The sequence below is a fragment of the Rhinoraja longicauda genome, chromosome 1 (assembly GCF_053455715.1).
Source record: "Rhinoraja longicauda isolate Sanriku21f chromosome 1, sRhiLon1.1, whole genome shotgun sequence".
Classification (NCBI taxonomy): Eukaryota; Metazoa; Chordata; class Chondrichthyes; order Rajiformes; family Arhynchobatidae; genus Rhinoraja; species Rhinoraja longicauda.
Window position 1 is genome coordinate 63,573,998 of NC_135953.1, and position 16,031 is coordinate 63,590,028.

The following is a 16,031-nucleotide window of genomic DNA, read 5'->3' on the forward strand; positions in this document are numbered from 1 at the left end:
TAATTTCTACATGGTGAAACCAAAATGTATAAAAATACCATTTAATAAAATCTGACTATGTGCACTTTAAGCACATTTTTTCTATTACAAATCTCAAATTGTGGAGTACAGAGGTAAATAAATAAATGATGGGTCTTTGTCCCAAACGTTATGGAGAGCACTGTACCTACTCACAGGGGATAATTTACAATGAAAAATTAATCCACCAACCCATGTCTTTGGGATAAGTGAGGCCCCACTGAGGAAACTCACAGACTCAAACTCCACAGAGGCACTACCAAAGGTCAGGATCGAATCCGAGTCCCCAAGATTTTGAGGCAGCAGCTCTGCTAGCTGAACCACTAGTCAAGTCAAGTCAAGTCAATTTTATTTGTATAGCACATTTAAAAACAACCCACATTGACCAAAGTGCTGTAGATCAGTTCAGGTACTAAGAACGAACATGCAATGGCACACAAACATAACAGCACATACATAAACAGTTCACAACTCAACAGTTCTCAGAGGGCCTCAAACACTAGGGAGTAGAAATAGGTTTTGAGCCTGGACTTAAAGAAGTCGATGGAGGGGGCAGTTCTGATGGGGAGAGGGATGCTGTTCCACAGTCTAGGAGCTGCAACCGCAAAAGCGCAGTCACCCGAGCTTAAGCCTAGATCGCGGGATAGTGAGTAGCCCCAAGTCGGCCAACCTGAGGGACCTGGAGATAGAGGTGGGTTAGAAGATTTTTGATATAGTGGGGGGCAAGCCCATTTAGGGCTTTGTATGTGAATAGGAGGAGCTTGAAGTTGATTCTGTACCGTACTGGGAGCCAGTGGAGAGGCCAGAAACGGGGTGATGTGGTCTCTTTTACGGGTACCCATCAGGAGTCTCGCTGCGGCATTTTGGACCAATTGCAGGCGGGACAGGGATGATTGGCTGATCCCAGTGTGTAGGGAGTTGCAGTAGTCTAGGCGGGAGGACATGAATGCGTGAATGATTTTTTTCAATGTCGTCAAATTGGAGTAATGGTTTGAAACTATACAATAGCTATAGGAACTATACAATAGCTGTGTGTGTTGAAATCCATTTGCTATCAAATCACCTGTTTATTCACAAATAATCTTATGTTGATTTATTATTTTATATTGCAATATGTATTTAATTAAAGCAGATGAAAATTAACCTCAACATAGTAATTACAGGATTAACTTACTGGGTGTGAATCAGCAAGATCTTCCAAAGTTCCCTTCTTGCCCATCAATTTTCTGTAAATCACCATAGGGAAGTGGACATCAAGGATGCAGTGATTGTATATTGCTAGACCCAGCACTATTCCAATTAGGGTGAATTGTCCATCATTCTCAAAAGAGGTAGGGTTGAACCAAAATTGTTTTGTTTCATTATCATATGTAAACATTCCTAAGGGAAGAAAAAAAATCAAACATTTGCCCATTGGAATAAGACAATTTCAATTATCTAACCACTTAGCAGAATGCTTGATGCATTGGTCTTTTGGCATCCATCTTTCTTTCTCTTCCTATACAGGTTTATAATATGTAATCATCAACATGGAATTTTCTGTCAAGAGCTATGCACTAATTCTCTACTGAACATGATACATTCTTCTCTTCCTTCATCCCTTTTTACTAGTTCATTTTTAATTACAGAGATGCATCATCAAAACTGAGATTAATGGCAATTGCCAAGCACAAAAGCACTTGATGGCAAATGTTTGAACATGGATTTTTCAGTACACTGAATTACAAATATCATCACATTTGAATCATGCCCGAAAAGAACAACTCTTCCCAGATTTTCATTTGAAAAACATTTAGAACTATCAATATTATAATCCAAGGGCGATGCCTTCAACAAATTTCATTTCTTCCTTTCATACCATGACTATTAAGTCCAAGAAATCTGCAATCATAGATTACTGAAATAATCAATGTCCAATTGGTGGAAAAATAATACCTATATCAGGATTAAAAATCTCTTCAACAACCAGCTGAAAGAATTCCTTGGAAACGCCACCTTCATCCACTCCTTGTTCACCCTCAAATTCCACGTACAGTTGCTTTTTCAAATCTGATGGATTCTCTGTGGCAATCATTTCCAACTGCAAATGATGTAAATAAGGCAACTTAAATAATAAACTTCACATGCACTCCATAATATTACTCCAACAAGCTCCTGAGGGAATAAATATCATGACCGTGGGACTTTAGGGATTCAAGCAACAGAAGTCCCAAATGTGTCCCAACGTGGTTCCATCATTTAAAGGAACCATAAAAGGCACTTCATTTCCACTGGACAAATTACTTATGTGATCAAAAGAAGCACAATCGGGTCTGTTAACATTTGCAAAAAGCTGGAGTAACACAGCGGGGCAGGGAGCATCTCTGGAAAGAAGGAATGGGTGACGTTTCGGGTTGAGCCCCTCCTTCAGACACATTAGAACCTTATTTTAAAGGTGGTTCAATGTAATGAATTACATCATACGTACTGAAAGATTTCAAATTTGTAATTTAGGGGCTTCCCTAATCCAATGGCCATTTTGCTACAAATGCAGAAGGTTGAAGGTTGTGTTTGTCCACTTAACAATTTGTCTTTTTCCATACTCATTTTGGTGACCAGTGAATCAAAATTTGGTGGACCTACAGTGAAAATTCAAGCCCACTTCAGGACCAACCTCCGTGGTAACATGCACAATCGGCATCACTTAAATCATCAACTATTTTAGAACAAAACTGTAACAAATAGCAGTGGAAGAGAAAGCCAAAAATCAATTTATTTTCAAATGAATGAGCTGAAATTTGCCAAAACTAACAGCAGCATATTATTATTAAACATAGTTCAGATTGATAGGGCTGAATAGTGTAAAGCACGTGCAATAAAATGTAATTTCTGTAGGTGAAACAATTGTCCATTTATGTACTGCTCAGAGATTACATCTAAGGAATAGCAAGAGAAAGCAAATGTTATTGCCCATGTCTAGACTAAATCTACATTAAAACTACATTAATGACAATATTATAAGAGAAAAATATTGGAACTCAAAATCTGAAATTAAAACAAAAATTGCTGGAAACACTCAGCAAGTTTAGTAGAATCCATGGACATAAACAGTTAATGTGTAGGAAGGAACTGCAGATGCTGGTTTACACCAAAGATAGACATAAAATGCTGGAGTAACTCAACGGGACAGGCAATATTTCTGGATAGAAGGAATAGGTGATGTTTTGGGTTGAGACCCTTCTTCAGACCGAGAGTCAGGGGAGAGGGAGACAGAGATATGGAAGGGTAAGGTGTGAAAACGAGAGATCTCTCATTTTCAGAGATGCTGAGTTACTCCAGCGATTTGTGTCTATAAACAGTTAATATTTCAAGTTGCCTGAGAAGTAAATTATTATTCCATTGGTCATAGAGCTAAGAGTTATACATCACATAAACAGACACCATGTCTGTGCCAGCCATCAAGACTAAACCATTTGCCAGCACTAGCCATAATCTTTGGTGCTTTGCTGTTTAAAGTGCTCACCTAAATACCCAAATGTTGAGAGAGTACCTGTCTACAACATGGCTTCAGACATTGAGTTCCTAGTTTCAATTACCTTCGAAGTGAAAGAATTCTTCAAATTTCCTAATCTTTATTTTAAAACCATATCCTCTGGTAATAGACACCCTTACCAATTGAAAAAAAAAAGTTTTCTTACTATCTACCCTTCGATCTCAGAATTTTATACACTTCAATCATGCAAACTATCAGCTTTTTCAGTTCCAAAGAAAACAAACCTAGACTGTCCAGTGTTTCTCATATTATTATTATTAAATATTTTAAACTATTTTTAATAGTGGAATTTCAGCCCATCAAGTCCACACATTTCATCAATGACCTGTTCACACTAGTACTACGTTATCCCACTTTTGCATCCATTCCTTACACACTGGAGGCAATTTACAGAAGCCAATTAACCTACAAACTCCCACGTGTTTGGAATGTGAATGAAAACCCACAAGATGTGGGTGAAAACCCAGAGAGAACGTGCAAACTCCACAGACAGCATCCGAGGTCAGGAATGTACCCGGGTTGCTGGCTCTGTGAGACAGCAGCCCTACCAGTTGAGCCACTGTGCCATCCTAATCCGGAATGCTTGATACGGAATGCAAAGACATGTAAATCATCAACACCCCTTTTTCAAGTCCAGAGAATGTGACTGCAGGCTGGAAAGAACCAAGAATAACAATGCCTAAATGTTTGCAATAGAATTTAATCAATTAAATGCTGCCAAAAAACTGGCACTTACACCTCTGTTTCTCTCCCCAGATACTGCCTGTTCTATTCTTTTTTCTAATACTTTGTTTATATTCCAAATCTGTATTTTGTTTTTGCTTTACAATCATTGTTCATGATATTATCCAAAACGATAGAAATTCATTTAAAGATGTGTTTTATTCAAAATAAAATGATTATTTCGCCATTTAGTTGGGGGCACAGTGGTAGAGTTGGATCCTGACTACGGATGCTGCCTGTACGGAATTTGTACGTTCTCCCCGTGACTGCCGCATGGTTTTTTTGCGTGCTCCGGTGTCTTCCCACATTCCAAAGTGGAGCAGGTTTGTGAGTTAATTGGCTTCTGGTAATCATTGGTCAGCGCGGTCTCAGTGGGCCGAACGGTCTGTTTCCGCACTTCCGTGGTTGTTGGGAATTTAAATTAAATCTATTAACAAATATAATTACATTTCTTTGGCATTGGCAATTACAAAAGATAGCTTAGCACAAAAAAAATGAGTACATACCCGTACAAGAGCATCATCAATCATATGATCACGCCTTACTTTTAGTCGAAGATAAGGCTGAACTTGCTGTCCTTGTACCAAGTTGTACAGCACAGTTATGCGGCGTTCACTGAACATTCTAATTCTGTTGTCATAATAGAGCCCTTGACTTTTTGTGTAGGGAGTAAGGAGGAATGGACAAGTCAAGAAAGAAAATTTCTTCTCACTATCCACTTTAAAAAATATGTAGTCTTTATCCACTGCCAGGACATTATTTAATGATTCATTAACAAATTCATCATAAGGTATGACTGGTCGACAGCAGTCAATAGTCTTAAAATTAAGTATTTTGGCCAATGGGTCCACCCGGGGACCTTTCTTGTAACTGGTGTCCTCGATTAAAAGATTCTGTTGCAAATTCCTCTCTCTGGCTTCTTGTGAGGACTCTTCGTCATCATTCTCCAAGGTCAACACTCCACCCAACAAATTTGCATAGTACACCAATTTTAGACACTTGGCTGCTGCAACTACGACATCATCTTCATTCACCAAATTTCGACAACTATAATCATTGCTTATAACTTTGTATGTAATAAGCTGCTGAAAGACCTCAATCATTCTGCGGGTATCATTAGAGCTGTATGTTGACCACAGTTGAATTAGATTGGCTTGTGCTGACAGAGGAAGCTTGCACATTGCTTTGCAGAACATAGGTAAGGCTGATTCCAGATACTCAGGACTATGAAGGTTATGATTTTCCATGACAATTATGAATACATTTAGGTAGTTTGAATCTCTGTTGTATGCATTGTGATAAGTTAAATCACATTCCATGTCTGGTGACAGATACATCAAAGCATTAATCAGTGCGGTTTCAATCCGGTTATGTAAAAGTAGTTTTCTGTAAACTCTCCGAACAGATTTCACATCAACAGTTACTTCTTCTGGCTTAACTGATTGCACAAGACAATCACATGATTTCTGTTGAGAGCAGCATGGTACTGAATCTTCGCATCCAAATACTGCCTTTGTTTTATCACCTTTTTCCACATCAGTTGGTGTGTTTTCGGGTAGACAGTTCATACATGTTTTCTGCATTTCAGGTTTCCTAAAGCTCTTAACAAGCTTTTCTGCACTGGAGAATATCCGTCCAATAACACGCACCAGAAGTGAAAAGTCTCCGGTTTCATTGCAAACATTAAGAATTTCATCTACTTTTCCTTCAGTAAGGTAGCTTATATCTAGGGATTAAAATAAATTATTCAGAAATCAGAGGACATAAATTGAAAGATATCCGATTATCTCAAGATAAATAACTACAATACAATTTTGTACCAATCAAGCTTATTCAACGCTTGTAGACATTTCACTTTTCATAAAATAAGCTATCAGAACTATATCAAAACTTTATCAGAATTACAGGTGCTCCTCAGCTTCCGATGGGGTTCCGTTCCGAAAAACCCATTGGAAACCGAAAGTATTGCAAGTCGAAATGCATTGTAATACACGCGATCACGTGGCCGGAAGGGAGCGGCGGCTCGCTACCATTTGCACCATCGCAAAGTCAAAATATCGCAAGTCGAAACATCGTAAGCCGGGGAGCACCTGTATATGATTGTCAATAAGAAAGAATTATCACCAGTTAATTTACAATCATTGGGAAAAAATGGAGTAGTTCAGCACCTTATTTCACCGGGCTCTTTGATATGCAAATGATAACATTTTGAGAACAAACCTATATAAAGAAAAACAAAGTAACTTAATTCTGGTTCTCGTGAAATTACTAAAGTAACTTTCACATGTTTCTTTTACATGTTTCCAATTTATTTTTCTCTGGTAATAGACAATAGACAATAGGTGCAGGAGGAGGCCCTTCGGCCCTTCGAGCCAGCACTGTGATCAATGTGATCATGGCTGATCATTCTCAATCAGTACCCTGTTCCTGCCCTCCCCATACCCCCTGACTCTGCTATACTTAAGAGCTCTATCTAGCTATCTCTTGAATGCATTCAGAGAATTGGCCTCCACTGCCTTCTGAGGCAGAGAATTCCACAGATTCACAACTCTCTGACTGAAAAAGTTTTTCCTCATCTCAGTTCTAAATGCTGCAACATGCCTCCAGTGACTTCTAACCTAGGGTGCTGTCTGGAGTTTTCAATTTCTTCCTATGTATGCTAGGCTTTCCCCAGATGCTCAAGTTTCCTCCCATTTTCCAAGACATGCTCGTTGGTGACTTAAACAGCCATTGTAAATTGCCCCAATGTAAGCAGATTGGAGAAGAATCAAGGTAAAGTTGAAGGGTAGGTGAGAGTGAATAGGTTACAAGAAAGTAAGCAGGGAAATGAGATTGATGGGACTGCTCCAAGGCAAGCAGACTCGATGGACTAAATGGTCTCCTTATATGTCACAAGAAAATATGAAATAAGTGACATATGGAAAACAGTAGATGTTTTATTATCTCATAAAAACACATGCCAGATCCAATCATTTAGCTGCGTGTTTTTTTTTCCTGTGTAAATGTTTACATCTTAATGATCTTCACACACGTTAACAAATATTGAAATCTTATTCTGATCAGCAGTTAGTCATTTTGCATTCCAATGCAGAAAGCATTGCACGAATTTAGAGCAATTCCCTATAACTTACACTTTAGGCTTGACATGGGTGCTTTGCAATACATTTTAGTGAAAGTGATTGGGGGAATTTGGTAAACCATTAGTATTTTAATCTTCTACATTGTTTGAACCTTACATTAAAACCGATTTTGGTCATTTTTTATCTTTGAATTTTTTTGTAAATTAGAGATGTGGCCTTGTTTTTTGTCAACACAGCAACACAACAATGGTTTTGGTGGGCTGAGCAAAAGGAGATCAGGGGTGGTAGCATTCAGCAACCACAGTGCTTGATAAAAGCAAGAGAGGACGAGGTACTATTGGAGTTGCCTCTCAATGAAGCAGCAATGATTTGAATGAATGCACATCATAGAAGAAATAAAGAATCCATTAAAAATTAATTCTTATTTAGTATTAATGTTTTAAGATAAGCAGAATAGTAACTCAATTTTTAAAAGACCAACTTTTCTCGATTAGCATTTGCTCTACAAGAAAAAACTAAGCTATACCTTGAAAGCTGTCTTGCTTCTGTTTCTCATTGAAGATTACCTCAGTGTCATTTTCCGCAACAGTTTTGAGATCTTTATGTTTAAACTTGTCATGTGAAATATTTTGACAAAGCAATGATCTCAGCTTTTTAGTCGGCCAACCTACACATAACTCTGCCCTGGTCCGATATAACTCCAGAGCTCTGGCCGCAGCTTGATTATTGTCCAACTGCTTGAAACCTGGGCAGGAAGCACAGTTCCCATTTGCGCAGAACTCATTTCCACAGCCTTTTGTTAACTGACAGTAGTAACCTTCAATCAATTGTTTGGCAGCTTCACGTTTCCTATAAGAAACAAAAAGTTGTTTTGGTTAGTGTTAAATACGCACATTCAAAATAATAGCTTGCCTTACATCACTGAAGTTGAGCCAAACGGACTGAGTGTTGTTAATATTTCTTGTAAAGTTTGCCTGTTCTTAGAGAAAGCTGAAAATAAAACTTTACAGGAATTCCTTACAAAATATCAAACTTCAATCAAAGCAAGATCCCAGGACGAGCAGATGATGTTCGACCCGGCTCATCATGTGCACTCACCATGATGAAAGCTTTTTTCTGGATGCAGAGAATTGAACAAGCTGTCTCTGTGCACCCAAGATGTTTCCGTGTGAGACAGGGCAGCCTCCAATATGTATCCAATTGGGAATTTACACTAAAGCCCTAATTTTCCTCAGTCTCCACCGGCAGCAGATTGCTCTGATGGTTTCTAACAGTTTGCTTCAATCAAATGTTTTTGGACAGATATTAAACACCTCAAAGAAATTTACAATCAAAATATATTTAAATAAATTTACAAGATTAAAGATGTAAAATTTAAATGCAATTACAAACACCCCAAGAAATAAATAAATACTGAAAAAAACCATTAACTCAGAGTAAAATGTTTACCTTTATCCACAGATTCGTCTACGTAACCTTTCTTCCACGGACCTCCTTGATATAAAACTGAAGATTTGCATGCAAAATGCATCTGCCCTTTCTCTTCAGCAGTAGCTCTCCACTGCTCAACAGTAAGTTGAGCAGGGATCAGATGCAACATTGTCTTAATTTCACCTCATATCCCACTTCCACATTTGGCTGCACATGCGTGGTAGCTTAAAACACGAGCTGCGAACAGCTGACACCCAGCAGGACAGCTGAGTGTCAGTCAGCCAGGTTGAAGCCAGCAGTTAATAATTGCTACTATCATAACCGGCATAACATAAATCCTGTCGTGCAATGTTACATGTTGACTATGCACAATTTCCATTTAGATCCTGAACTCATCTGTGCAATGGGATATGACAAGTAAACATCACAAAATGTATACAGTTGTAGATGCCATATTTTCCTTAAGGCAATCAACAAAAACTCTACTTCCTTCTCAACTGCCTGCACAAAATCACATGGCAATATCTAAAAAATGTATTATATTGAGGTCCAACCTAATGTGAAAATTGTGCAACTTACATTCGGGTCTTACATTCATTCAGTTACATCTGTGGTCTCAAGCCTCCTCTACCACATACCTCTAGGTCTTACTATCCAATCCCATAGCAATCAATCCTGGATTTTAACTACTAATTTTAATACATCAAGGGATATGTCTTTGGTGGGGAAAAAATTGTGAAATGTAACATAAACAACTAAGTGCTCAGGTAAACAGTCCACAGACAATTTAATTACATGATTATGGCTCTTTCCCCAAAAACAAATAGGTTGATTATTTTATTCAACTAATTGTTACTATCAAAAGTAGACATGAAATAAATACAGAAAATTCTAGAAACAATCAGGTGGTCAGATTTCATTGGTGCAAAAACTATCTTACCATGATTGGTGCATACCATGCAGAGAACTTTAAGTGTTTTCCATTTCTATTTCAGATTTCCAGCATGTGCAGTTTTTTTTTGATTAACAGAATTTAGAAAGAACCTAATTAGTCACAAATACACAAAGTAAGTTCCAGTCTGTGAAAAGTGCCAGTGAAATGCATAAACAGAGATGCGAGAGACTGCAAGCATGGAGATCTGGGGCAAAAAACAAACTGCAGAGAAATTCAATGAATCAAGCAACATCTGTTGAGTCAAAGGGATAGTTTGTATTTTGGGTCGAGGCACTACATCATATAAAATGCAAATCACTTTTCCTGAACAAGACCATTGAAAAACTATGTAAATGGATTCAGGTTCAGGTTAGTTTATTGTCATATAAACCAGGATGCAACAAAATTCCTTGTTCACATAGAGTACACAACATACACGATGATAAAGAAATAAAAACAATAAATGCAAAATGGCAGAATGGTGCAAAGATTGTAATGAAATCTATAGTATTTCAAAAAATACGAAAGTACAATAAGGAATGGGAGAGAGTTAAGAGCAAGTGTAAGTGGCAGCACCTCTGGGAAGGAAATATGAAAGAGCTGATAAATTCAGGAGGCTGATAGTCATGAGGCAGAAGCTGCTCTTAAGTATGGATGTCTGGCTGTTCAAATTCCTGTATTTTCTCCCTGAAGGTAGAAGGGAGAAAGGAATGGCCAAGATAGCTGACATCCTTGACAATACTTCCAATCTTGCTGATGTAATGCACCATTAAGATGGACTGGGTGGAAAGAAGTTATGAGCCTGTTATGTTCTGGGCTGTGTTCACCACTTTCTGAAGGTTCAGACAGTTAAGAGCAGCATGGTTCCCATACCAGGCTGAGATGCATCCCATCAGAATACTTTCTGCAGTGCATCTGTACATGTTCATGAAAATCCTCATGTTCACACCAAATCTCTCAGATACTCAAGTAATTTGCACAAGGAGGAGACATGAGGAACTGCAGGTGTTGGTTTACCAAAAAAGATTTAAAAAAGTGCTGGAATAACGCAGATCAGGCAGCATTGGTAATGTTTAGGGTTGGGACCCTTCTTCAGACTCAAGGTGGTCTGAAGAAGGGTCCAGACCTGAACCATCACATATTCATATTCTCCAGAAATGCTGCCTGACCCACTGAGTCACTCCAAAATTTTATAAACTTAGCTACTTTTTTGAACATGTAAAGATCAAATGCTAGTGATGTGGATGCCAAGACACTTGAAGAAGTTAACCATCTCTATAGACGCTACATTGATGACATGATTGTGTTCTCCTCCTCACTCCATGGTTCCTTTGGTCAACTGCAACCTTTTTTCTTGCTAATGTTAAGGGCTATATTGTTCTTCTGACACCATGACAGTAGATTCTTGATCTTTTCTCCTGTGTTCTGTCTCAACGTTATTGTTAATCCATCCAACACCAATGGTATTATTGTCAACCGACATCGGGTTGGTGTTACACTTGACCACACAATAGTGGAAGTAGAGGGTGATGTCTGCTGGTTAGGAAATCCAGAAGCCAATTGTAGATGGCGGTCCTAAGACCAAGATCTAGGAGTTTAGACAAGAGCTTATTCAGTATTATTGTGCTGAAGGCCGAGTTGTTATCAGTGAATATTATACTAACATAAGTGTTCTTATTGTCAAGATGATCCAGAGCTCAATGGTGTGCAAGGGTGTCCTCCGTTGACCTATTTTTCTTCTATGCAAATTTCAAGGGGTCCAGATTATCCACAAGACTAGTGGGTCATTACCATTCTTTCAAAGTACCATTACGGTTGACGTTAGAGCTATTGGTTGGCATTGAGACAAATCTCTTATTTTTCTTGGGTACTGAAATAATGGAGGTTTCCTTAAAGTAGATGGCAGCAGAAGTCTGTTGGAGAGGTTAAAGATGCCAGTCACCTGGCATCCGATTGATTAAACTGAAAATGTAGGTTATATGCATAAATAGACAAGAACTGTTGCACATTTGAAGTGGTGCGATTAACTATTGACAATTCACAATTATTTGAACATCAACCGGCATTTCATTAGTATTGACACTGCCCAATGCTCCGAATTTATTAATTTAACACCGTGAAGAATGCGGAAATGACCGCAATTGCAGCAAGCTCAGAAATTAGCAAGAAAAAACGGAGAGATTCCCGCAACAGAAAAGTAAAATATACGCTGTCCGCACAAAACTCAGCAGCAGGGCCAGACCCCGGGCCCGGTAACTACAGCCGGCCAACCGGGCTGCAGACAGGCGAGGCCCCGCTCGGGGCGGCAGGGCCCTGAGGTGCTGGTGCAGTCGCGGCTCGGTAACTGAGGGCGAGCGGGCGGGCGGACTCACCGCTTCAGACTGGCTGGGGAGCGTGCAAGTAGCCTGACAGCGACGTTGGTGTCAGGGGAAGTCATGCGAGTCCGCTGAAGGAGACGCGTCGACAGTCTCAATCTCTCGGTTCGCCGTCCCCGTCCCCACCTGCACGCGCACGCACGCACCCCGCCCCCACCCGCATGCACGTACACGCACCCGCCCCCATCCGCATGCACGTGCACGCACACCCATACGCGCACATGCACGCGCACGCACCCCCTACCCGCACGCATGCACGTGCACGCACCCCCTACCCGCACGCATGCACGTGCACGCATCCCCGTCCCCGTCCCCGTCCCCGTCCCCGTCCCCTGGCGCGCTCACCACCTGCACGCAAGCGCACCCTGTCGACCATCCCAGCTGGATGGATGACGTTAGTGAATGTGAACTCCAATCCCCACAATGCATCGGGTTAGCGGCGGACATGCGCAGTGAATCAACGCCGCGTGTCTGCCGAGCATGCGCAGTTGGTGGTGCTGGGACCGGGAGGGACTGAATGGAGGGTCCGTTGGCCGGTGTCGAGACGCTGCCGTTGTAGAGGCGACGGGGAGTGGGAGGCATGGAGCCCGCCTGGCGACAGGCTGGTCGGGGCCGCGGGCGAGGACGTGGGAGAGGCAAAACAAGAAGCGATCAAGTGCCCGGGACCGAAGGAGCATCGCAGGCCGGCAGGAGCGATGCCAGGCCCGCAAATGGAAGGGGCTGCAGTCTCAGCACCGCCGCCATCACCAGGTCAAGGAGTCAGCCTGATGCAAGCAATGGTAAACAATCCCGTGCACTGCACCTGCCTGCCACATTTGCGGAGTCCACAGCAGAATCTAGCTCAGTTCAAAATACGGATGGAAGAGTGTCAGATAAAGTTTAGTCTGGAGAACTGTCATTTTAGGAGGTTGCGTTAAAGGAAAGTGTGCAGTAAATGCAGACTTAGGAGCATTTGTATACATCGTACCTGATAGTATCTATAAATGGATAAGGTGGAAAAGAAGAAAAATGCTAGAATTTGGAGAAAAAAATGAGGCAGAACTTTAGAACTTCTGCCCGGCTGGGCTGGCAGAGGCAGCTTCTCCGGAGAGTCAATAGACAATAGGTGCAGGAGGAGGCCATTCGGCCCTTGGAGCCAGCACCACCATTCAATGTGATCATGGCTGATCATTCTCAATCAGTACCCCGTTCCTGCCTTCTCCCCATACCCTCTGACTCTGCTATCCTTAAGAGCTCTATCTGGCTCTCTCTTGAATACATTCAGAGAATTGGCCTCTGCTGCCTTCTGAGGTAATGAATACCACAGATTTACAACTCTGACTGAAAAAGTTTTTCCTCATCTCTGTTCTAAATGGCCTACCCCTTATTCTTAAACTGTGGCCCCTGGTTCTGGACTCCCCCAACATTGGGAACATGTTTCCTGCCTCTAACGTGTCCAACCCCTTAATAATCTTATATGTTTCAATAGACAATAGATAGATCTTATAAGATAAGATAAGATCTTATAAGATAAGATAAGATTATTACTATTATTATAATAATTATATTATTATAATAATTATTATTATTATTATTCGATAAGATCCCCTCTCATCCTTCTAAATTCCAGTGTATACAAGCCTGGCCGCTCCAGTCTTTCAACATATGACAGTCCCGCCATTCCGAGAATTAACTTAGTAAACCTACCCTGCGCGCCCCACTCAATAGCAAGAATATCCCTCCACAAATTTGGAGACCAAAAATGCACACAGTTCTCCAGGTGCGGTCTCACTAGGGCCCTGTACAACTGCGGAAGGACCTCTTTGCTCCTATACTCAACTCCTCTTGTTATGAAGGCCAACATTCCATTGGCTTTCTTCACTGCCTGCTGAACCTGCACACTTCCTTTCAGTGACTGATGCACTAGGACACCCAGATCTCATTGTACGTTCCCTTTTCCTAACTTGACACCATTCAGATAATAATCTGCCTTCTTATTCTTACCACCAAAGTGGATAACCTCACACTTATCCACATTAAACTGCATCTGCCATGCATCCACCCACTCACACAACCTGTCCAAGTCACCCTGCAACCTCATAGCATCTTCCTCACAGCTCACACTACCACCCAGCTTTGTATCATCCGCAAATTTGCTAATGGTACTTTTAATCCCTTCATCCGTCATTAATGTATATTGTAAATAGCTGCGGTCCCAGCACCGAGCCTTGCGGTACCCCACTAGTCACTGCCTGCCATTCTGAAAGAGACCCATTTATCCCCACTCTTTGCTTTCTGTCTGTCAACCAATTTTCTATCCATGTCAGTACTCTACCCCCAATACCATGTGTTCTAATTTTGCCCACTAATCTCCTATGTGGGACCTTGTCGAAGGCTTTCTGAAAGTCGAGGTACACCACATCCACCGTCTCTCCCCAGTCAATTTTCTTAGTTACATCCTCAAAAAATTCCAGAAGACGAGTCGGAATGAGTGATGATTTGGGTTGAGACCCTTCTTCAGACTGAGCGTCAGGGGAGAGGGAGATTAGAGATACGGAAAGATAATGTGAAAACGACAGATGAAAGCAGACGCTGATCAAGAAAATATAGAATGGTTCATTGTAAGCTGAGGGGAAGGTGAGAACGAGGCATGCAATCAGTAAAATTAATCAGTAGTACAGTGAAACTAGTCGGGGAAGTAGGGTGGGGGAGTGACAGAGAAAGTGGGAATGCGAGGGTTACTTGAAGTTAGAGAAATCAATATCATACAGCTCGGTTGTGAGCTGCCCAAGAGAAATATGAGGGGCTTCTCCTCCAATTTTCATTGAACCTCACTGACAGTGGAGGAGGCCGAGGACAGAAAGGGAATGGGAGGGGGAGTTAAAGTGTTTGGCCACCGGGTGATCGCGAAGGCCGAGGCGGACTGAGCGGAGTTGACAAGGTTCCACATGGAAGGTTGATTAAGAAGGTTAAATCGTTGGGTATTAATAGTGAGGTTGCAAGATGGATTCAACAATGGCTGAATGGGAGATACCAGAGGGTAATGGTTGACAATTGTATGTCAGGTTGGAGGCCAGTGTCTAGTGGAGTACCCCAAGGATCTGTGTTGGGTCCACTGTTTGTCATTTACATTAATGATCTGGATGATGGTGTGGCAAATTGGATTAGTAAATATGCAGATGATACTAAGATAGGTGGTGCAGTTAATAATGAAGTAGAGTTTCAAAGTCTACAGAGAGACTTGGGCCTTTTGGAAGGGTGGGCTGAAAGATGGCAGATGGAGTTTAATGCTGATAAGTGTGAGGTGCTGCATTTTGGTAGGACAAATCAAAATAGGACGTACAGGGTAAATGGTAGGGAATTGAGGAATGCAGTGGAACAGAGGGATCTGGGAATAACTGTGCATTGTTCCCTGAAGGTGGAATCTCATGTGGATAGGGTGGTGAAGAAGGCATTTGGTATGCTTGCCTTTATAAATCAGAGCATCGAATATAGAAGTTGGGATGTAATGTTAAAATTGTACAGGGCATTGGTGAGGCCGAATCTGGAGTATGGTGTGCAGTTCTGGTCGCCAAATTATAGGAAGGATGTCGACAAAATGGAGAGGGTACAGAGGAGATTTACTAGAATGTTGCCAGGGTTTCAGCACTTAAGCTACAGAGAGAGGTTGAACAGGTTGGGTCTTTATTCTTTGGAGCGTAGAAGGTTGAGGGGGGACTTGTTAGAGGTTTTTAAAATTTTAAGAGGGACGGACAGAGTTGACGTGGGTAGGCTTTTCCCTTTGAGAGTGGGGAAGATTCCAACAAGGGGACATAGCTTCAGAATTGAGGGACAAAAGTTTAGGGGAACATGAGGGGTAACTTCTTTACTCAGAGGGTGGTGGCTGTATGGAATGGGCTTCCGGTGGAAGTGGTGGAGGCAGGCTTGATTTTATTATTTAAGAGTAAATTGGATAGGTA

At 41.2% G+C, this 16,031-nt stretch overlaps 2 protein-coding genes across 4 annotated transcripts in view; one reads left to right on the forward strand and one right to left on the reverse strand.

Moving 5' to 3' along the window:
- The window catches only part of LOC144593365 (ubiquitin-protein ligase E3A-like), a 33,859-nt gene extending 21,641 nt beyond the window's left edge, over nt 1-12,218 (reverse strand). Inside the window, exons 1-6 of one of the 3 annotated variants that reach the window (XM_078398836.1) lie at nt 12,091-12,216; nt 9,725-11,306; nt 7,880-8,202; nt 4,780-5,999; nt 1,954-2,098; nt 1,193-1,398 (exon numbers count right to left, since the gene is read on the reverse strand). In XM_078398836.1, the coding sequence (XP_078254962.1) occupies nt 1,193-1,398; nt 1,954-2,098; nt 4,780-5,999; nt 7,880-8,202; nt 9,725-9,738 (1,908 nt within the window). In that variant the 5' untranslated portion in view covers nt 9,739-11,306; nt 12,091-12,216. Of the gene's footprint in view, nt 1-1,192; nt 1,399-1,953; nt 2,099-4,779; nt 6,000-7,879; nt 8,203-9,724; nt 11,307-12,090 lie in introns of all 3 variants that reach the window. The other 2 variants (XM_078398846.1, XM_078398826.1) reach the window with 2 other exon arrangements.
- Nucleotides 12,219-12,591: 373 nt separating this feature from the next.
- nfxl1 (nuclear transcription factor, X-box binding-like 1) overlaps nt 12,592-16,031 on the forward strand; it is a 98,464-nt gene continuing 95,024 nt past the window's right edge. The window contains exon 1 of the mRNA XM_078410602.1: nt 12,592-12,872. Within this exon, the coding sequence (XP_078266728.1) occupies nt 12,674-12,872 (199 nt within the window). The 5' untranslated portion in view covers nt 12,592-12,673. The remainder of the gene's footprint in view (nt 12,873-16,031) is intronic.